General features: G+C 36.8%; 2 protein-coding genes across 2 annotated transcripts; one reads left to right on the top strand and one right to left on the bottom strand.

Moving 5' to 3' along the window:
• Positions 1–5,653: 5,653 nt before the first annotated feature.
• On the top strand, positions 5,654–6,426 carry GCK72_007826 (uncharacterized protein; the record flags this gene model as incomplete). The annotated part of the gene is made up of 2 exons (XM_053726475.1): positions 5,654–5,689; positions 6,232–6,426. The coding sequence occupies 2 exons, from the start codon at positions 5,654–5,656 to the stop codon at positions 6,424–6,426; spliced, it is 231 nt and encodes a 76-aa protein (XP_053590669.1).
• Positions 6,427–8,137: 1,711 nt separating this feature from the next.
• Positions 8,138–20,054, bottom strand: GCK72_007825 (uncharacterized protein; the record flags this gene model as incomplete). The annotated part of the gene is made up of 9 exons (XM_053726474.1): positions 8,138–8,198; positions 9,261–9,391; positions 9,438–9,757; positions 11,085–11,751; positions 12,076–12,131; positions 13,841–14,377; positions 15,636–15,806; positions 18,395–18,510; positions 19,915–20,054. The coding sequence occupies 9 exons, from the start codon at positions 20,052–20,054 to the stop codon at positions 8,138–8,140; spliced, it is 2,199 nt and encodes a 732-aa protein (XP_053590668.1).
• Positions 20,055–23,714: the final 3,660 nt, after the last annotated feature.

Below are 23,714 nucleotides of genomic sequence, written 5' to 3'. Positions count from 1 at the left end.
TGCTTTTTCAGTTGGAAAATTCAATTTTTTAGCTGATTTCTGACAATTTTCAGCTGAAAAACTGGATTTTTCATGCTGAAAATAGTCAAAAACCAAGTGTCCATTTCCGTGATCTTTTAGACAAAAAATCGAGTTTTTCAGTCAAAAAATGTCAGAAATTAGCTAAATTTTGCAATTTTCTGTACGAAAAATTGATTTCTGGTCGAAAATTTTCGCGAAATACCATTTTTAAACGAAAAATCTCAAAATTTGTGGTTTTTACTATTTTCAGCACGAAAAATCGCGTTTTTCAGTCAAAAATTGACTTTAAATCGTCCAAATTCATCGATTTCGCCTAAAACATGTCCAAATCCATGAAAATTAGAATAAAACTGAAATTCGCAATTTTTGGTTAAAAATGTCCGAAATTGAGTGATTTTCAGCTGTTTTAACTCAAAAATGCTCAAAATACACCATTTTAAGTGTGAAAATCCGAGAAAAATCGCGTTTTTCAGTCAAAAAATTGTCTAAAATCGGCAAAAATCAGCGATTTCAACTAAAAATTCAGGAAATCCGAGAAAAATCGAGTTTTCCTTTTTTTTCTTATCGTCGAAATCGCTGAGTTTGGACGATTTAAAGCCAATTTGTACTTAAAAACTCAATTTTTTGTGCTAAAATCCGTTTTCAGTCAAAAAACACTGATTTCAGTGTAAAAAATCGCGTTTTTCAGTCGAAAATTGTCTAAATTCAGCGTCTTCGAGTATAAAATCCATGAAAATCCCGAAAAAATCGAGTTTTCCATCGATTAAATCTGCGAAAAAGTTCAATTCTCACTGTCAAATGAGGGAAAAATGGAGGAATGAGAAGAAGGAAGAATTCCAAAATAACCTTGACCGAAATCGTTCCGAGACGACGGTAAAAACGGAACAAAAAAAACTAAATAGATATAAATATCGATTTGAGAGGGGACAGAAATGGGATTTATAGAAGAAAACGGGAAAAAATGAGAAAATAATTGAGAAAATAACAAGAAATTCGACAAAAAATGGGTGGAAAGGACTGAAAATGGTGTGAAAATAGTGAAAATACAATTTTTAGCCGAAAAAAAAACGGATTTTTGATTGAAAATAGTGAAAAATCGATAAAAATGTGAATTTTCGATGATTTTAGCCGATCTTCGACAATTTTCACTCTGAAAACTCAGTTTTTCATGCTGAAATCATCGAAAATCACAGATTTCAACTGTTTTCACCAATTATTGACTGAAAGCCGAGAAGCAGTTGGAATTCGGTCATTTTAGAAGATTTCAGCATGAAAAATTGAATTTTCAGAGTAAATATTGTCGAAAATCGGTTAAAGTCGTCGAAATTTGTCATTTTTCTCTAGAGACTCTATAGAAAAGGTGTGGAAAAAGGAATTTGAGGTCAGAAAACAACGAAAAAACAGTTAAAAATCGACTAAAACTCCTTAAAAATCAACATTTTCAGCGCCCAAATCCAATAAACACAAATGACCAAAATGTAGCCAAAAAACTGCAAAAATGACCATTTTCAGTGGAAAAAGTGCCAAAAACGGGAATTTGGAGTCGAAAAACCGCAAAAATCGATCAATTTCAGCAAATTTCAGACATTTCTCACCTGAAAACCAGTTAAAAACCTCGATTTTCAGCCAAAATTTGCCATTTTTTGACATTTTTCACCTAAAAATAGTTAGAAAATCACGAAAAACCGCAAAAAATCGATAAAAACCACCAAAAATCACCATTTTCAGCCCCCAAATCCAATAAAAACATGTAACAATTTGAAAAACAAAACAAAAAACAATGAAAATCAACATCAATTATCGTCTCGAGACCCATTGAGCTCTCTGATAGAACTTCTCCGTATCGACACAACGAGTTCCGGCGGTTCTCGCTTTCAGAAGTTCCTCACGGAAATTGATTTCTGGTTCCAACATCTTCTGAACACCATTGGAAAGGGTGACCACGTTGAATTTCGCCTTGCTGGAAAAAATAGAGAAAAATTAGTGAAAATGGGGTAAAATTTGATGAAAAATCATGATTTTTATAGCCAAAAATGCTGAAAAATGTCCCAAAATGGCTGAAAATCGTGTTATTTATCGATTTTTAGGTGGAAAATGTCTGAAATTGGTTGAAAATCGTGGTTTCTTAAGCCAATTTCAGACATTTTCATCTAAAAATCGATTAAAAAACCACGATTTTCAATGAAAATTGGCAAAAAAACGTGATTTTTCAATCGATTTATGGGTGAAAAACGTTTAAAATTGGCAAAAATTGGCTGAAAATCGTTGTTTTCTATCGATTTTTAGGTGGAAAATGTCTGAAATTGGCTGAAAATCGATCAAAAATACGATTTTCAGCCATTTTCAGCCAATTTTCAGACATTTTTCACCTAAAAATCGACAAAAATCTCGATTTTCAGCCAAAAACCACGATTTTCAGCCAAATTCAGCCAATTTTAAACATTTCGCTGGCGTGCCTCAGACGCGCCCCTAGGAATTCCTTATTTTCCAAGTATTAAGGTGATTCAGATGAGCGTCAAAGGTGCGCCAGATTCATCAAAAACGTCTAAAAAGCGTCAAAGGTGCGCCAGACACAGCCCCTCATTTCAGAAGAATTTCCGATTTCAGAACGCGCCAAAGGTACGCCTGCCACACTCGAAAGTAGCAAAAGAAGGACCGGCTTCTAAAACGCGTCAAAGGCGCGCTTGACAATCAGAAATGTGGAAAAACGCGTCAAAGACGCGCCAGAGCTTGTTCTAAAAATGTACCACGATTTTCAGCCAATTTTAATCACTTTTCATCTAAAAATCGATAAAACCACGATTTTCAGTCAAAAAACTACAATTTCCAACCAAAAACTCGCAATTTTCAGCTAAAAACTACGATTTTCAGTCTCAAATTAGTGATTGTCATCCAAAAAACCACGATTTTCATCCAAAAAAACAGCGATTTTCAGTCATATTCAGTCAATTTTAAGCATTTTCCAAATCTATTCAAGAAACCGCGATTTTAACTGAAAACTGGCTGAAAATCACGTTTTTAAACGATTTTCAGGCGAAAAATGCCTAAAAGTAGCTGAATTTGGCTGAAAATCGCCAAAAAACAGCGATTTTCAGCCAAAAAATCACTTTTTCCTACCTTTTCTTCATTTTAACCTCAAAAACACCCTCCGAAATCTTCTTCATCTCCTTCTTCTTATTTCTTTTCTTCAACTTTTTCGCGGCGATTTTCGCCGATTTCTCCGCTTTTTTCTCCAGAAGTTTCTCCACGATGCTCTTGGGCTCCGCCCCTTTTTCCTCAACTTTCGATGACGTCACTTCCATCGGCTCATCGTCGTCGTCGTCGGAGCCTTCTGAATCTTTCTCCACGACGTCTTCTGAATCCTTCTGTGGAGCTTTCGATGAAATCTCCATTGGCTCGTCGTCGTCGTCATCTGAATCTTCTTCTGGAGCTTCTGAATCCTCCTTTTTCAATGAAATCGAGGATTCTGACTTTTTCGGAGAGATTTTCACGTCATCTGAAGCGTCATCTGAAGTGAAGACGTCAATCGATGGGATACTTGGCTCCGAGAGCTCCTTTTTCGGTGATGGGATGTCTGGAAATGCAATTTTTGATGAATTTTGATCGAAAAAATCGCTGAAAAATCGCGATTTTCAGCCAAATTCGGTCAATTTTAGACAATTTTAAGATATTTTTACCTAAAAATCGTTAAAAAATACCATTTTCAGCTAATTTTAGTCAATTTTCAGTCTAATTTCCACCTAAAAACCGATAAAAACCATAATTTTCAGCTAAAATCGATGATTTTGAATCAAAAAAGGTTCCCAATAATTTTGCTCCAAATATGGTGCATCTGGCGTGCCGTTGGCGCGGTTTTGGCGTTTTCAATCAATAAAAACCTCAAAAAGTTTAATTTTACTATTTCCAGCACGAATAATCGCGTTTTTTCAGTCAGAAGTTGATGAAAACAGCTGAAATTCGGTAATTTTGGACGATTTAAGCATGAAAAACTGTCAAAAATCGGCTAAAATCATCGAATTTTGTAATTTTTGAGACAAAAAACCAATTTTCAATGCAAATCGCTGAAAAATGGTGATTTTGGTGACAAACTTAGACCAAAAATTGCATTTTTTTTAGGTAGAAAATGCGAAAATTGGCTAAAAATCGTAGTTTTTATTGATTTTTAGAGCTAAAAATATCTAAAATTGGCTGAATTTCACTAGAAATCGATTTTCATCGGGAAAAACAGTACATGACGCTAAAAATGTCAATTTTCGCAGTTTTCCAGCTTTGGAATAACAAAATTTCTATGTTTTATCTTTTAACAGCTCAAATAGGCCAAAAACCTATTCTAACCCAATTTTGAGCGAATTTTAATGACCAAAACACTGTTTTTAATGAAAAAACCGGTTTTTGACTCAAAACTGCGATTTTTCCCATTATTCATGCTATATTCGCTTCAAACCCCCAATTTTCTGATTTGAGCGCAAAAATTCGTACTTTGCGCCGGGTTCCGGGTTCTGGCTCCGATTTCTTTCAGAAAGATAGCTTAAACACCGTTTTTTCACCAAAAACCAGGTTTTTTATTCGAAAATTGCGATTTTTATCGTGTTTCCATGCTAAAAACCCCCAATTTTTCGGTTTGAACGCAAAAATTCCGTACTTCTTGGCGATTTTCTAGGCGACAAGGTCTGCGACTCCGATTTTTTCGGCGACAAGGTTTTTGGCTCCACTTGAACGATTTCCGGCTCATTATCAGCTTCAGAAGCTCCAGAAACCACAGATTCCTCAGAAATTTGAGTCGAAACTTGTGGAGTCACCATCGGCGTGCCTGAAGTCACCGATTCCTCGTCGTCGAACACTTTTTTCACATTTTTCGCCGATCTTCCGCGTCTTTTCGGTGTTTCTGTCGGTTTCGGCGCCTCTGATTTCTCTGGTTCACCCTAAAAACCGAAAAAAAAATTTTTTTTTGGAAAATTTTTTCCCTACCGGCGATGGTCTCGTTGTGCGGTTTCCACTGCGTGTAGACACTAAAATATATATTTTTGATGATTTAAATGATTTTTTCATGTAAAACTCACCCATTTTCGCTGGAAATCGGTGAAAATTCGATGGAAATCGAAAAAAAATGGAATAAAAATGAGAAAAATTGGGAAAGTCCGCAAACACCAGACTTGACGCACAATTGCGTACTTTTGAAAAATTGGCGGGAAGAGTGAAAATTTGAATTTAATTAATTCTAAATAGAGATTTTTCTAGGTTTTAAAGGTTTTAAAGCAGTTTCCGGCAAATTTTAAACTTGAAAAATGTGTCTGACGTCATTTCCAGTTAAATTTGTTTGTTTTGACAGTTTGATTTGCTCTCAAACAAGTGATAAGACGATAACAAGTGAATAATATGATAACAGTGGCATTTAAAGCATTCTCAACTGAAAAATGTCATTTTCACTCAAAAATGCATCAATTTCTATCTATTTTACCTCTAATTTTTATATTTTTCATGGTTTCCACTGCAATCGCGACGAATAATCATACTGTAGGTTACTGTAGCCAAGAAGGAGCTCCAATTATCGATTTTTTAGCTCCCAACAATCTCGGGCGACACAAATCTCGAAATATTCAAAAAATATCGATGCCGAGTGTGTGATGACATTATGATTGATAACATTGAGCTGGTAGATGGAGAGCTTGTGAGTTGTCCGTCCGGATTTCCGGGTGTCTGGATGTCCGAGACGCGGAATTTTAGTTGGAGTAGATAGAGCATGTCTGTTTTAGTATATATGCCAGTTTTTATGCAAAAAGCTCTATTTTTGGCTGAGAAATTGAAGTTTTCCCGGAAATGGTCCGTCTGGCGTGTCTTTGGCGCTTTTTATGCGATTTTTGGCTCAAAATTTACCAAATTATTTTTGAATATAACAAAAAACAGACAGAAACTGAGATTTTTTAAACTTTAGCCCAATAATATTGATTTCCAACTAAAAAATTGCATTTGTCCGAAAAATGGTGCATCTGGCGTGTCTTTGGCTCGTTTTTCGGGATTTCCCGCTCAAAATGTTTCGAATTTTTTGGATTTGAACAGAAAAACAGGCAGAGATTGAGATTTTTGACAATATTGACCAAAAAATTTGGTTTCCGACCAAAATATCGCATTTGTGCAATAAATGGTGCATCTGGCGTGTCTTTGGCGCGTTTTTTGCGATTTTTGGCTCAAAATTTCGCAATTTTCTTGCAGATAATCAATGAAAAGCTTGGTGTTCAAATCTGCGACGCCTTTTTCTCGAAAGTTCTTCACAACAAGTTTGGCGGCCTGTTCTGTAATATGTTCGTGAAAAATGAGTTGGATAAAATTATCAAGGGAATAGTGGCGGATGGAGTGGACACTCGGATTGGAGAACATGTTTGTAAAGCGATTCATTTTTGTGAATAAATATCTTATTTTCTGGAATTTCTGGAAATAAATTCTTTTTTGAGCAAATTTCAGGATTTATGGTTGAGATCGGTTGAGATCGGAGAACTTTGAGATCCCGTCACGACTTCCTGGGTTACTGTAGAAATGTTATATTTGTTATGACTGTGTAGATCAAGCCTAGGGCTACATTTTTGTAGTAGACAATTTTTTGATAGCTCCGCCCACTTTTGAGATATGCGCCTTTAAAGATAGCCAACTACTAGTGAGATGGGGGAAGGCGCAGAGAAGCTGGCAGCTTTAAAGGCGCATATCTCAAAAGTGGGCGGAGTTATCGAAAAGTTATCAAATACAAAAATGAAGGTCTAGCTTTAATTTACACATTTTTATAGCGTTTTTTGACAAAATACCAATTTTTGAAAAAAAAATTCTGGAAAAAGTTAGAAAAAAAAATTTTGGTCTGAAATTTTTTTCAAATTATTCACTTGATTTGTTGTTAATTACACAGAATATTTGTACTGTTTATTTATTTTCCAGCTTTTAAATTGTATAGGCCACACTTAGACCTTCATTTTCATAGTTGACAGCTTTTCAGATAGCTCCGCCCACTTTTGTGATATGCGCCTTTAAAATTGGAAATTCGCTAAATTAGTCATTTTTATCGCGAAAATGTGATTTTTACATCAAAATAACCGGAAAATTCCATTTCTGACGTTAAAAACTACTGAAAACATAGTTTTCCGTGTCGGAAACCACATTTTTTGCAAAAATTTGGCAAAGAAGATTTTGGTCAAGATGCACCACTATGAGAATGGGTACCGAGGTTCGAACTCGTTTGGGGTCAATTTTTTGAATTTTTGATTTTTAATGTTTTTAGTTTATTTCATTTTGTAGATCAAATCAAGGGTTACATTTTTGTAGTTGACAACTTTTGATAGCTCCGCCCACTTTTGAGATATGCGTCTTTAAAGATAGTCTGGGGTGTCGGCGGCGCGCGCGTTCTCTTTGTCTTTAAAGGCGCATATCTCAAAAGTGGGCGGAGCGACTAAAAAGTTGTCAACTAGTGAAATATGTAAAATTTTATATTTTATAATTTTGTAGTTGACAACTTTTTCATAACTTTCCTAGCTTTTGAGATATAATCTTTGCTCTAAATTTGTGATTTTGCCCCAAACATGGTGCATCTGGCGTGTCATTGGCGCGTTTTCGTTCAAAATGTTTCGAACTTTTTGGAATTTTATATGGTCAAAAAGCTTAAGTCATGTGGATTCTGAATCCGTTTTTAAATTCCGTCTAGCTTCTAAACGAACCGAGATTCAAGAGTTAAAGTGAGCTAGCTATGTGACAGGCAGCAAGTGCGCTCTATCGGACTAAAAGTTATACCACTAGAAAGCAAAAGACGTGAGGATTCTGAATCTGTTTCCAGATTCCGTCTAGCTTCAAAATGGACCAAGATACAATGATTTTCAGCTATGATCCCTCAAGGTCAAGTACTGTATATAAATATTTATTTTCATTTCAAAATAATACTTTTTGAATTGGGTGGGGAGTGGGGGATGAGTCGTGAGCAATCGTACATAGTACATACTGTTTTTCGGAGGGGAAAGTGGTTTTCATCTCTAGAGAGACGGGAAAAAATAGAAAAAAGAAAGACATTTAGAACTGAAAGAGATGGGAGATGGGAGAAGACAATTTAAGATTCCGAAAATTTCGAAAAATTTCAGATTTTCGTTTAGACGGCTTGGTTGAGGAGGTGACGTTGAGCCAAGAGTCGTGTGCAACCCGCTTTTTGTCTGAAATTAGGTATATATAGGACATTTTTAACCAAAAATATTGATTTTTGACTGTAAAATTGGATTTTTCCGTTAAATCGCGCATCGGGGGGTACCTTAGGCGCGTTTTATGTGATTTTTGGCTCAAAATTGTTTCATTTTTATTAAAAATTAACAAAAAACAGACAGAAAAAAAGATTTTCAAAAGTTTACACTACAAATATATTAATTTTTGACAGAAAAATCGCAGTTGCCCAAATATGGTGCATCTGTTGTGCCTTTGGCGCGTTTTATGCAATTTTTGGCTCACATTTGTTTAATTTTTTAAAGAAATCAGCAAGAAACAAAAAAATCTTGAGATTTTTGACAATTTCCATCAAAAATATTGGTTTCTGACTGAAAAATCGCGTTTGTCCCAAATATGGTGCATCTGGCGTGTCTTAGGCGCGTTTTATGCAATTTTTGGCTCACATTTGTTTAATTTTTTAAAGAAATCAGCAAGAAACAAAAAAATCTTGAGATTTTTGACAATTTCCATCAAAAATATTGGTTTCTGACTGAAAAATCGCGTTTGTCCCAAATATGGTGCATCTGGCGTGTCTTTGGCGCGTTTTATGCAATTTTTGGCTCAAAATATTCTGAATTTCTCAAAATTTTATATAGTCAAAAAACTGAAGTCGTGAGGATTCAGAATCTGTTTTCAGAATCCGTCTAGCTTCTAAATGAGCCGAGTTGCAGAGCTTACATGAGAGGAAGCTATGTGACAGGCGGGTAACGACTAGTGCTTCCTACGAAAGCAAGTGCGCTCTAATAAACTTTTGTTTAGAGAATTATATATGTCCAAAAAGCTGAGTTTATAAGGATTCTGAATCTGCTTTCAGATTCCGTCTAGCTACTAAATGAACCGAGATACAAGGATTTGAAAACTGGGGAATTATGACATTAAAAAAACTTAAAATCGCTGTATCTCGGTTCATTTTGGACGTAAACAAAATCTGAAAACATATTTAGAGTTCTTTTAAATTCCTCTTTCCAGCAGTCCAAAGACAATCTGGACATCCGGACACACAGATAGACACCTACCTATAATTAGGAAGCACTCGGAACGGCTGTCCGTGTCCCGGAACAATCCAATCGGCCATGCAGACAATCAAGTTGGCATTTTGTCTCTTGATCGCGTTATCCCAGACACCCTCCTCGACCATCACGTCTCTCTGAAACTAATTATTTAATTACTTAATTACCCCTCTTACTAATTACCTTCTCACTAAGCAAGTGTTCGCTCGGAATCAAGTCTCCAACCACTGCCATCGTCCCGTATCCGGCCACATTGTGTACCAACACGCTCAAATCGTGTTGAGTGTGTCCGGGTGTCTTCCAGACTTCAACATTTCCAGACAATTTACGATATGGTCGCTCCTTGAGCTCTGTCGGTGTGACATGACGGCCGATGTACTCCATCGAATGATATAGAATTGGTTTTTGGGCGAAGAAATTCATGTTTCCCATGTGACCCGGTGAGGCGTGTGTGATGACGACACTGTCGATTTGGTCCAGTGTCACGGACTCTTTTGCGAGACCTGGAATAATGGAAAATTCGAAAAATTTGTGAAGAAAACGCGCTCTAATGAGAATCTCCTCATTTTCTCAGAATTTTACCGCTCAAAACTTCTGAAAATAAGCTAGCACACTAATTCAGACATGCTAAACAAGAATATCACAAAATCGTATCATATTGGGACTAAGTTTCAGAGATATAAGTCTGGAAATTGTGAAAAATCATTTTTAAAAATGGAAAAATGCATTTTTCAGAATTTTACCGCTCAATTGATCTGAAAATCGGCTAACTTACTAATTAAAACACGTTTAACAAGAATTTCAAAGTTTTGATATTATTTTACTATCTAATTTCCGAGATATCAGCGTTAAAATGTCAAGAACCAATAATAACCGAAATAACCTAATTTTCTCAAAATTTCACTTGTCAAATGTTCTGAAATGTGGCTAACATACTAATTCAGACATGCTAAACAAAAATATGCCAGAATTTTAACATCCTAGTAGCATGGTTCTTGAGATATAATCCGTTAAAACTTGAAAAACGAGTAAAAATCTAAAAACTCACCTAACCATTATCAAAACCTAGTTTTCTCAAAATTCTACCACTCAAAAGTTGTGAAAATTGGCTAACATACTAAACGAAACGTGCTGAACAAAAATATGTTTGAATTTTAACATGTTAGATGCCTAATTCTCGAGATATCAGCGTTAAAAGTGTGAAAAACAAGTGAAAATCGAAAAACTCACTTAACTTTTACTGAAACCTAATTTTTTCGAAATTCTACAGCCTAAATATTCTGGAAATTTGCTTGCATTCTAATTCAGACATGCTGAACAATAAAATACTTTTTATTATATACTTTTAAAAGACGATTTTTCAGATCAAGGTCTTGATCATAGGGAAAACGGTCAAAACACCGAAAATCTCGCCCAAAACCATATTTTTTTTTGAGTTTTGCCGCTCAAAAGTTGTGAAAATTTGCTAACATACTAAACAAAACGTGCTTAACAAAAATATGTTCAAATTTTAACATGTTAGACACCTAATTCTCGAGATATCAGCGTTAAGAATGTGAAAAACAAGTGAAAATCGAAAAACTCACTTAATTCTTACTGAAACCTAATTTTGTCTAATTTTTACCACTCAAAAGTCATGAAAATTTGTTTACAAACTTATTCAGACATGCTAAACAATATTTTGATGCAAAATTTCCATATTTTTCAGTTTTAAAACCCATTTATAGGGAACACGCTCTATCGCACGTGGGATTTAGTTATAGTGGTTAGTAGGGGGTGCAAACCTTGTTAATTAAATAAAAGTGGTGAACGAAACACTCGGATCCAAACTCTGCTCCCGCGGTGTCTCCGGCGCCAAGAACCTCTGTCCATTGCTCATCGCCGATTTCTTCGGTGGTGGTACCTTCTTTTTCTCCTTCTTCTTCTTTTCCAACTTCTTCAACGCCTTCTCACAAAGTCTCTCCAACTCCTCCTCCCTCACCTGCCGGTATATATTAATAAGAAGTACCAGAAGCCATCCCTGTGCCATCGATAACGCAGTGGACACTCCAACAATCACGAGACACGCCATATCAATAACCGCTCGATGGTCATAGTACTCGGCGTTGAATCCATGAGCGATCGCATTTCCAATCACCGGAGAGTTCGAGGACACAAAAAAGGCCAAAATCAGTGTGAGAGCCACACAAATCAACACCGTAGTCCCTTTCAGCACAATTTTCGGTACCAGCCATGAGGATCGTTGGCGTGCCAGGCCATACCAACATGCCAGTATGCATAGAATATGCACTGCGTACAGTACCCCAATAGAGGAGACGGCGGCGGTGGCGAAGAAGTTGAATCCGTAGAGTTGTAGGAATTGGACGGATTTCAGAAATGTGGCGGTTAGGAATAAAAAGTCAAAAATTCCAATGCAAAGACCGACGGTTCGCGTTTTCACTGGAGAGCACCACGGCGACATTGGCTCCATTTCGAGCTCGCTTATTTCGAGTTTCATCTGACAATTCTTTGGGAATATTAAATAAAGGAGTGTTATTAAATAAAGCGGAGGACGAGCACACGACGTGAATGAAATAAGAAAAAGTGGGCGGAGTCTGTGGAGAGGAGAAGAAAGAATGAAATTCAATTTATTTGGGGAAAAGGGGTTAGCGGGAAAAAGATGGACACACTATTCATGTGGACATGATGTCAAGTATGGAGGGGGGATCAAAAAATGGAAAATTTTGAAAAATCGCTATCATCGCTATCTTCGCTATCATCGATATCATGGGCAAAGGTATCAAGGGATAGAGAAAGGTATCAAAAATTTGTATTTTGAAACCTGGGACGTTTCGCAACTACGTCGTTTTGCAACCGCAGTGATAGAGAATGATAGAGCTAGAAATGATAGCGAAACGTCAAAAATGCATCATTTTTCACCCAAAAAACTATGAAAACTCATAATTTCCTACCTAAAACTGCTAGAAATGTCGTTTTTGTCTAAAAATGACGGGAATTTTTGGTTTTACAACTTATTTTTCACTAAAAATCCTGTCAGAATTGGTCTAAACTTTCCAGAAAGCCTTGATCCAGTGCTAGACATTTCGTTTTTGTCTTAAAATGACGGGAATTTTTGGTTTTACAACTTATTTGTTACTAAAAATCCCGTCAAAAACAACCGAGATCATTCTTATAGACCCAGACACACTATAAGTACGCCAGAAAGTGTTTCTGATGATTTTCAGCCGATTTTTTGACAGATTTCAGTGGTTTTTTGACAATTTTGAGCAAAAATCACGCTGGTTTTCTGCTTTTCCAAAAAATTCCCGTCCTTTCCAGACAAAAATGAGTTTTTCAGCGATTTCAGGTAAAAAGTTAGCCACCAATACTGAACCAAGGCTGTCAGGAAGATCTAGACCAATTTTGACAGGATTTTTCAGTAAAAACAGGTTTAGAAACAAAAATTCCAGTCATTTTGAGAAAAAACGAGATTTTTTGGAGTTTCAGGCAGAAAGTTATGAGTTTTTAATAGTTTTTGGGTGGAAAATAACCTGAGGACGTTTTGAGACGTTTCGCTATCATTCTCTATCACTATCATTGTCTATTATACTGGTTTCTAATCCATTTTAAGCGCGTTTTGGTCATTTTTTTGTCATTTTTGAGCAAAAAATTGGTCTAAAAGTCATTATTTTCTTTCTCTGACCACTATCCCTAAAGGCCAAAGGGCTTAGGGGGATGTCACCATAAATTACTCTAACTAAGGGAGACGTGTGTTGGCTGCGGACACAAAATAAAAGGAAAAGGAGAAAATAAAAGTGAATGTGCCGCCGCATTCTTCAAATAAAGAGGGAGCATCTGGGCAGGAAGGAAAAGGGGAGAATAGAATTGAATTACTCAAAAAAGATGCGCGGTCCGCACGAAATTGGGTTGAGATTGGAGGAGCCTGGTCCCTTTATTTCATTCTCAATAGAGCGCACTAACCATTTCAATTGAGAACAACTAAATTCTGGTTTCTGTCCGGGTGTCCGTTTGTCCTGATGTCCACCAAATTATATGCTATTTTCAGATTTTGTAGAATGAGTTACATGAGGCTAAAATCGGTCTAAAATCCGCTAAAATTGGTTCAAAATTGTCTGAAATTGTCTAAAAATGTCTAAAATTATCTAAAATAATCTGATTCTCCAACTTTTCCAAATGATTTTAAACCGAAATTCATGATTTTGGACCGATTTTTAAAGAAAAATCGTGATTTTTACAGTTTTTCCCATTTTTCTGATTACTGTACCTAAAAACACAAAGTAAAGCTTTGCAAACCAATTTCAGTGCCTGGATTTCAAATTTTCAACTCAAAATACAAGAAAAATGAACCGGAACCGTCAAAAATCAACCTGCATTTGTAATAACAGACTGAAAATCACATTTTCTAGTTATTCTCAGCTAAAAAAGACGTCATAGATCGTCTAAAATGGTCTAAAATGATATAAGATCGGCTAAGATTGGTTAAAATCGTTTAATCGTAGCGCAGGGGTCCCAAATAATCGAAAAGTATGATCATCTCAACATATTTTCGCGAGATTTTTACAGATTTCGCCCAAAAGGAAACTCACTATGCAACAATCTCTCGGTATCACTGCTAGCTCCTGTATCAATCAGCACAATGTATCCGTTATCATTGACCAGGGTAATCGCACCGACCGCTTCCGCTTGTCCATCCCTTAAGGGTCTAACCGACCCAGCCTGGAGTACTGTAACATTCACAAAACTTTTCGGCTCGGCGGTAGAGGTCCAGAGTTTAGCCCAGGCGCTGACTTTGGCGGTGGTAGTAGTTGGTGGCTCGGTGGTCGTGGTCGTAGTTGGTACAGTAGTCGTGGTGGTGGTGGGCTCCGTGGTTGTGGTGGTTGGCTCAGTTGTAGTTGTAGTAGTGGTAGTGGTTGGCTCCGTCGTCGTTGTAGTCGTCGTCGCCTCCGTCGTCGTCGACTTCTGAAGCGCCTTCTCCGCAGAAATCCGGTTATATGTCGGCCAGGCGGTACGATCCTTGATGTACCATGGAGCTTTACGGGAGGTCGCTGTGGCGATCGGTTGGGATGGGGCGGCGGTTGGGGTGACCGTGGACCAGGTCAGGGGGAGACGTTGGGTGGGGCGGGCTGAAAATATTGGATTTAAGAATATGATTGGCTGAGATTGACTGAAATCGGTTGAGATCGGCTAAGATCGGTTTGAGATCGGCTGAGATAGTGGAACATGTTGCATCTACAGTAGGCCAATATGAACATTTTGCGCTTTTTACACAACTGTCCAGTTTGAAGCATTTTTAACTTCAAAAATTCGGTTTTCTGATATTTTTTGAGTCCAGAAATATGTTTTCTGAGTTCTTTTTTGTCGTGAAATATGGTGCATCTACAGTAGCCTTGAGGAGATTTTCAGCTTATTTTGACGGATTTAAAACAATTTTAACGTGAATATTCGGATTATTGACATTTTTTAAGCCTAGAAACATGTTTTTTAAAAGATTTAGAAACATTGTGCATTTTGTCGTGAGGTATGGTGCATCTACTTTAGCATAATGTGAAATTTAGCGATTTTAGGATCTATTGACTAGTTTTTAGTTAATTTTGAGACAATTTTGCTCAAATAAACTGGAAATTAGCTGAAATTGCAAAATTTCACTCTAGACTACTGTAGATGCACCATATCTGACGACAAAATGCAGAATTTTTCAAAATTCCGAGAAAACATGTTTCTAGACTCAAAAAACATCAAAAAATACAATTTGGAAGGTAAAATGGTTTTAAATTGATCAAAACTAGCTGAAAACTCAAAATTCCACCCTAGACTACTGTAGATGCACCATATCTCACGACAAAATGCACAAATTTTTAAAAGAAAACAATCTTAGCCAATTTTAGACGATCTCAGACAATCTGAGCCAATTTTAAAGGTCTAAAACAGTGCAAAAAACGCTTTTTGAGCACCCAGACTCATTAATTATGCAAAAACCCTTAAAAATGGCATAAAATTTGTTGTATAACCCACTGAAAACTCACCAGAACCTCTAAAATACTCAAAAACTGCTCAAAGTAAGGTTCCAGACCGTCTAGATCTCTCATTTTCTGTTCTCACCAACTTCCGCGCCCTAGGCGCCCCAGCCTCATTAAAAACTGCTCAAAACCCTTGAAAATTAGGTTAAAACCGCGCCGCTCGTGCCCCAGCCTTATATTTGCAAACTATGCGTTAGTTTGAGCTCCTAGACCTCAAAAAACGCGTCACAGGCGCCCCAGACTGATATTTTCAAAATGATTTCAAACTATGTGTTAGCTGTCACTTAAAAACTAAAAACATTCCAAATCGCCGTGCCATTAAATCAATCGATAAACTCAAAAAAACACAACAAAAAGTGACTACCTGGTCTTCCATTCGGCACAATTCCACGTCTCGTATCCTTACAACAAATCGACCGTCCGAGTTTCACCGATTGATCACACAGATATCCGACAGGACAATCGCCAAGAGACGCCGGACGACAGTAGGCAAAGTCATTGGCCAGAATCAGCGGTTCGGCAAGGAATGGACAGACTGGAAAGAAAGAGATAGAAGTTGGTTGAGTTGGTTGGAAAGAGACAAAAAAACGAAAAATGTGTGAGACAGTGAGTCATGCTGAAATACAGTACCGCTCAAAAGTATATTAAGTTTCGCCTTTTTCAGTTGAAAATGACCAACTTTGAGAGTGTGTCATGGTAATACTTATTGTTCCATCAAGTAGATTTTTAATGGATCGTAGAAATCAAAAGTAGAGCTCCATTTTGCAGTTGACAACTTTTTTGTACGGACACTCCCTAGAGAGTTACATATCGTCGAAGTAATTTCTCCCTCAAATCGACTCTTTTCAGTGCAAAATATTGCGATTTTTGAGCTGTCCCCTTAAAATGACCATAACTCTCTATAGAGTGCTCGGATAAAAAAGTTGTCAACTACAAAAATGGAGCTCTACTTTTGATCTATATGACCCATTAAAAATCTACTTGATGGAACAATAAGTACAACCATGACGCACTCTCAAAGTCGGACCTTTTCAACGAAAAAAACAAAAACTTAATATTCTCTTGAGCGTTTAAAATTGTTTAACACGATTTCAAATGGTCAAAAATGGTCAAAATGGTCAAAATGGTCTAAGATCGGTTGAGATCGTCAGAAATTGGTTAAAATTGTCTAAGATCGGCTTAAATTAGTTAAAATCGGCTAAAATCGGCAAAAAATCAGCAAATTGGAAGATTTCCACAGGATTTTGCTAATTCAGCCGATCTTAGACGATCTTAGACAATCAAGTTGTAAATTTTAAAAGCTAAATTCATAAGGATTCTGAATCTGTTTTTAGATTCCGTCTAGCTTCTAAATGAACAGAGATACAAGGCTTAAAGTGAGCGAGATTTAGAAAAGAAGGTTTCCAACTACAGACAAGAGCGCTCTATCGGACATTATCATATTTAAAGTTATACCACCAAAAAGCTGAATTCATGAGGATTTTGAATTTGTTTTAAAATTTGATCTACGACAAAAATTGACCAAGATACAACGGATTTGAGAAGGCAAATCTTTAAAAGTTGTATCATCGGTATCATCCTTGGATATCTGTCTGTCTGTGTGTCCGGTCTAGCCAGATGTCTAAAAATTTTATATGACTAGAAAGCTAAAGACATGAGAATTCTGAATCTCTTTTTGGATTTTGTCTAGGACAAAAATTGACCAACATACAACAGTTTTAATTCACGTCCACTTTTGAACAGATGGAAAAACTGGTTCCAGTGGGTTTTTTTGTCGAAAAACGGATTAATTGTTGGTTTTTTCCATATTTTTTAAAATTTCCAGAAATTTCTCAAAACAATTAGTGTCTCTATAAGATTCAATACGTTTTTTTATTATGAAAACCCTATTAAAAATTAAAAAATCGTAGAAAATTGAAAATGTACTCCTCGTGGACAAGTTTCCAACTTGTCCACGAGGAGTACACGAAAACTTGTGACTCTATTTTTTTGAAAATCAGTGTTCGGGTACTTTCAGACATACTGATTTTGAAAATCTACAAGATTTTTAGTAAAAACTTCTGGAAATTGTGGAAAATGAGATATTCTACTTGCGGTTTCAAAAATGGTACATTCGATGGGTTTCAGAGTGAAATATCTCATTTTTTAAAAAGTTTCTCAAAAAATGAGTATGTTTTTCGAAATCAGCGTATTTGAAAGTACCTATTCAACAATTTCTAAAAATTTTCAGCTCATTGGTTTCGTGTACTCCTCGTGGACAAGTCAAATGTTCATTTTTTGAAGATTTAGCTATTTTTAGTGGATTTTTTCAAGATTTCAAAAGATTTACATAAATTACCTGTAACTTTCCAAAATAAGCAAAACTGGAAGTACCTATACACAAAGTTTTACAAAATTTCGACAACTAAACTTTCGTGTACTCCTCGTGGACAAGACAGAGAGGCTTTTTTGAACAAGCAACTTGTCCACGAGGAGTACACGAAAACCAGTTATGAAATTTTCTGGAAATTGGTGAATCGGTACTTTGAAACACGCTGATTCTGGATATCATAGTCATTTTTAGTGAAAAACTTCTAGAAAACGGAGATATACCACTCTGAAACCTCTGAAATCGGCTAAAATCTCAATTAATTAATTAACCAGTGTTATTTCAATACAAAACCACTGCCACTCTAATTACGTTATTTATCATTCCCTCCAACAGTACATAATTTCAACATTTATTCCTTTTCCTTTTCATTTCGCACTTGCTGCGTGCACTCACTTGAGAAATTGTAACTCAATCCTCCCCCTCAAAATTTCTGATTGTTTGTGGTCAATTCATAACGCATCTCGGGCGGCTCAATTGAGAAAATATATAGGGAAGAAATCCAATACATAAGATCACGACGATCGACACAAACTTGTATGCATAGCTCGGTTTACAACAAATCGTCCCCCCCCCCTTTTTCTAGATTTTCTCACCCCAATGTACCCTTTTTTTCATTCCAAATATATAAATTCCCATCAGATAGCGACGGCGGACAGTTCACGCGTCGCACGATGCGCAATCAAATCATTCCTTCTTATCACTTGCGCAAATATACACAAATCGTCTCGACACCTAATTAGGGGCGCACTCACCGTCACGACTGTTGCCGCGGGGTTCTGGCGTCGTCGGTGTCGTTGGGGGCGGCTCCGTGGTGGTCGATGGCTCCGATGGCTTTTCGGATCCCCAGCCGAAGAGTCTGGAAGCAGAGCTGAACATTATTAAGGGGGGTGGGTCCCCGGTCGAAAAAATGGTTAAAAATTGGCTGAAATCGTCAAAAATAGAGAACAATGGTATAAAATGATGTAAGTCCGGTTTAGATCGTCTAAAATTGTCAAAGATCGGCTAAGATTGCTTAAAATGGTCTAGAATGGTCTAAACGTGGCTTAAATGGTCCAAAACTGGCTAAAATTGGCTGAGACCGACTGAAATGGTCTAAAATAGTTTGCGATTGGCTGAAATTGTTTAAAATAGTTCAAAAATGTTTAAGATCTTAAAGGTTTTCACTTATGTGAAAGTGTACACAGTTTGTTTCAGCTGTTTAATGGTTGAAAATTGGAATTTTTGGAATTTTTGGAAAGTTTCAACTTATCACAACTTCTAAGAAGTATATCTTGGCTCAAAACAATCGGAAGCTCGAACTTCTTACCTATTCGGATTCAGTATTTTTTCAGGTATCACATGGCAACGATCACAAATTTTTAAGACAAAAAACTGAAACTTTCAGACTCATCTTCATACAACTCGCTTAAAACTCAATCTCAGTATCTGAAAAGTATACCAAAATATAGATCTCGTCGAGTTCTATGTCTCTGACATACTACGGGACGGCTCAGGCAGGGCTAAAGTGGCAAAAAACACGAAAATGGTCAGAAAATCCATACAGTGACAAAAACACAGTGACCAAGTTACACCGTTTTGTCACTGTATTTCAAGACGGCCTAGAATGGGTTTTTTTTGGAAATCTTTGCTTCATTTTTTTGGTGTAGTGAATTACTGCAATAGAACTCTTTGAGGTCTACATTTTGGTATATTTTTCAGCTCATAATATTGAGTTTGACGAGAGTTTCACACTTATCTCTACTTCAATGATATATATATATATATATATATATATATATATATATATATATCTCGGCTCAAAGTGAGTGGAAGCTTAAAATTCATACAGAATTGTATTCAAATGGTTTTCAGCTATTTAATGGCGTAAATCACAAGGCTTTAATCATAAAACCTTGTTAGAGCAGGACCCAAATAGTAGAACATTGTCGAAACTTGAAAAAGTTGATATCCTGGCTCAAAATGATAGTAAGCTCAAAATTCTTACAGATTCGGATTCAGATGGTTTTCAGCTGTCTGATGGCATAATTCAAGACTATTTTAGACCATTTCAGACAATCTTAAACGATCTTAGACTATGTTAGACAATCTCAGCCGATCTTAGCCGATTTCAAACAATTTTTGACTATTTTTGACTATTTTTGACCATTTTTGACCAGTTTTGAAGATCTTAAACGATTATAAACAATTTTAAACTATCTTCGCCAATCTTAAACCATTCAAACCAATTCAGTCAAACTTACACTCCCTACAGTAACCATTTCTCTCTACTCACCTCAAAATACTTCCCGCCAAGTCATTCTGTCCATTCAAACTCTCTCGATTATTCAGAATCCACTGCCGTAGCTGTTCAGTGGTGGCCGCCTGTGTCCCACCGACCAATAGTACAGTAGTAGCGATAAGGAATAGTTTCATAATGGTCGTATGATATATATGAGTGGTCTCTGTGGAATATATGGAATATAGTTAAAATGAAAATGAAATGAAAATGGACGGGTGCTCCTTCTGTTTGGGGTTGGGAGGGTCGAACGAACTGAGCGGGGAAGAGTCCGCGCGGAAAAAGAAGCGCCGCAAAAAGTGGGCGGCGCGGTCACTCTCTTTGTATGTGTGTGCATAAGCTTGTCGCGCACTTCCCATCCGAATTCACTTTCTCACACTTTTGTGTTACTATCGGCGAGTTTTGAACGGTAGGATAAGGATATCGGCGAGAAGAGATGCAAGATGCAAAACTAAACTGTTTGTTTAGCAGGGAAGGAAATAAGATTTCATGGGAAAAAATAGGTGATGTTAGAAAGAGTTGTAGGCTAACAAGCTATACTGTAGTTAGCATAGAGTACTGTAGGGGGTACTGTAGTATTGGAAGTGGAGCCACAGACAGTAATGAAAATGAGCAACTAAGGGAAGTCTGTATTTAAAGACGCATATCTCAAAAGTGGGCGGAGCTATCGAAAAATTGTCAACTACAAAAATGATCTACAAGATTTGGTCTATCAGATAAAATAATGAAATAAGAAAAATTGACCCCACGCGGGATCGAACCCTAGTACCCATTGGTCCACTTTGACCAAAATCTTCTCGAACAAATTTTTGCTAAAATTGTGGTTTCCTACATGGAAAAATAGGTTTTGAATATTTTTTGAAGTCAGAAATGGAATTTTCCAGCTTTTTTGATGTAAAAATCATTTTTTTTTTCGTTGAAAATGACCATTTTAGGCAGTTTTTCTTCAATTTTTGCGAATTTTCAACTTTAAAAGCGCATATCTCAAAAGTCATCGGGTAAAACGGGTCTAAAATGTGTTTATAGTTGAAAATTCAAAAATCTCAATTTCCACAATAAAAAGTAGTTAAGAACAGTCTGAAATTGGTCAGATGCACCATATTTTTGAAAACGCGTCCAAGGTGCGTCAGAGACATAGATTTTTGACTATTTTTAATAGAAATTTTGAATAAATTTTAAAGAAACTTGTGAAAAAAGGCTAGAATGATATGTTCCAAGTCCGCTAAACAGCGATTTTTCTGTATGATAAGGCATTTTTTCCAGCTCACTAATGATTAACGAAATGCCGTCTGGTTCGTTTTATATCTGAATCATAGAACTCGCCGAGATCTTCATTTTGGTATATTTTTCATTTCATAATATTGAGTTTTAATCGATTTATGTGCCGAAAACCAAAAATTCTTGAAATTTCAAAACCTGCAAATTTTCAGCTGTCACAAAGCCCAATGCCCAAATAGTTGAGAGTTGAGAAAACTTGAGAAATCTTATCTAATGGTATAGAAAAAGCACCGGTATTAAATGAAAAGCTAAGAACATATTCAGAATCTCCTTATTTTTAGACCATTTTATACCATTTTATACGATCATAGACAATCTCAACCAATCTCAACCAATTTTAAACGATCTCAACCAATCTTAAACGATCTTAGACAATCTTAGACGATCTTAGACCATTTTTGACCATTTTAGACCATATTAAACCATTTTAGACCATTTTAGACCATTTTAGACCATTTAAAACAATCTTAACGATCTCAACCGACCTTAGCCAACCTCATGTGCCACAATATCATCTTGTTAGTCCTGTTGCATTTTTTTAAATATTATTCTTCTTTTAATATCATGTTTGTGTGTTGTGCTCCCCACGTATAGTACATATTCTATATAAAACGCGGGTGAGACCAATCTCCTCACTTTTTTTTTCCAGCTTCGTGCGGCCCGGCTCTCGAATGATGATCCAAGAACTTCTGTAATAAAAAAGAGGTCGCTCTCTTTGAAGAAGACGCAACAAAAGAGATACCGAGAGGAGTTCTCGCCTCGGTCCCGCGGCGGCGAGATGGAAAAGTTGTTTTGTAAATAAACAAATAGAGAAAGGGAACTCGTGAACGGATGGGATGGAACGGACAGAGTGATGACCCTTCTTTCTTGTGAAGAGACATAGTTAGAGGAGGAAGAACACAAAAAAGGGGCATAAGAAACGGGAAGGAATGCTACAAACTGGAAAAACATCAAAAAAACATGGATAATCTTTGAGATTCCCTGTTAGGCACTGTCAGAAGGTTCCAGTTTTTTACAGGTGTACTGTGCTAACCGTACCGCTCAAATGTATATTAAGTTTTGCCTTTTTTCAGTTGAGACCTTCTCAACTTGAGAAGGTCCAACTTTGAGATAGTGTCATGGTAATAATTATTGTCCCATCAAGTAGATTTTTAATGAATCGTACAGATCAAAAGTAGAGCTCCATTTTTGTAGTTGACAACTTTTTTGTACGGACACTCCCTAGAGAGTTATGGTCATTTTAAGGGGACAGCTCAAAAATCGCACTATTTTGCACTGAGACGATTTGAGGTAGAAATTGCTTTGTTGATATGTAACTTGCTAGGGAGTGTCCGTACAAAAAAGTTGTCAACTACAAAAATGAAGCTCTACTTTTGATTTGTATGATCTATTAAAAATCCACTTAATGGGACAATCAGTATTACCATGACACAATCTCAAAGTCGGACTTTCTCAACTGAAAAAAAACCAAAACTTAATGTAATTTTGAGCAAAAACTTTGCAGATATTATAATTTTGACCCTGCTCTATCACATAAAAAATTTTCAAAACCTGCGCGAGCTCGTTGGCTGGAAAATAGCGTCTGAAAATTATCTAAAAATCGTCACATCATTCTTCTTTTCTCTGTTACTAATACGAGCAACAGTGGTCCAGCGGTAGTGACGCGTCGATGGCGCCCCAGACAGACCCAAGACATTGCCCTCTTCTTATGAGTATCCTAGCTACCAATGTCCAGAGCAATGGAACAGAAAACGCGTCAAAAGCGCGCAGATCTTTTTTAATTGTTATGAGCATTGTTCAGAACTCTAACAATGTCATTTTCATCTTTAACAAACGCGACAAAGGTGCCCCAGTTGCGAAGTCAAAGGGGGCGCCAGTTGCCAAGGATACTCATGAATAGAGCAGTGTCTTGGGGCACCTAAGACGCGTTTTTTTGTTTTTTTTTTCGTTGTGAAATCAAAATACACCTGTCTTCTTCCCCCTGCAAATAAATGTTCTTCGATCTATGTGCCTCTCCTCTCGAAACCCACGCATTCATTGAATTCAATGTTGCCTCTTCTCTTTTGAATATCTCCTCGACTTGACTCGTCACTCCTCCTGTTTCCGATTGTTTCTATTTGTACACGGGAGGGGGTCGTCGCCTCTCTTTTCGATATGTGTGCATCGAAATCTGGTAGAAGGTGTTTACACTTCATGTGCAAGAAGTACACCTCCAGTGCAACAACAACAAGTACAAATAGGAAAGGAGGAGCTGGACAATAAGACGGCCGGGGAATGTTACAGCGAGAAAGGGGAACATTTTGATCCCGATATAGTGGAGTTGGAAGGCATGAGCACACACTTTTGGGGGACACGAATTCATGAATTGAAGTCGTGGCGGCGAGGGGTTTTATAGGTGTACTGTACCAATTTTGGACAAACTTTTTGAAGAATAAAGTTTCAGATTGAATTCTCAACTTTTAGTTGAAGACTAGACGTTTTTTGAGCATTTTAACTACAATCAGGTACATACTGTACCG

The sequence above is a fragment of the Caenorhabditis remanei genome, chromosome II, assembly GCF_010183535.1.
Source record: "Caenorhabditis remanei strain PX506 chromosome II, whole genome shotgun sequence".
In the NCBI taxonomy this organism is placed as follows: Eukaryota; Metazoa; Nematoda; class Chromadorea; order Rhabditida; family Rhabditidae; genus Caenorhabditis; species Caenorhabditis remanei.
The sequence above is the reverse complement of the archived record's forward strand: the minus strand, read 5'-3'. Positions and strand labels throughout refer to the sequence as shown.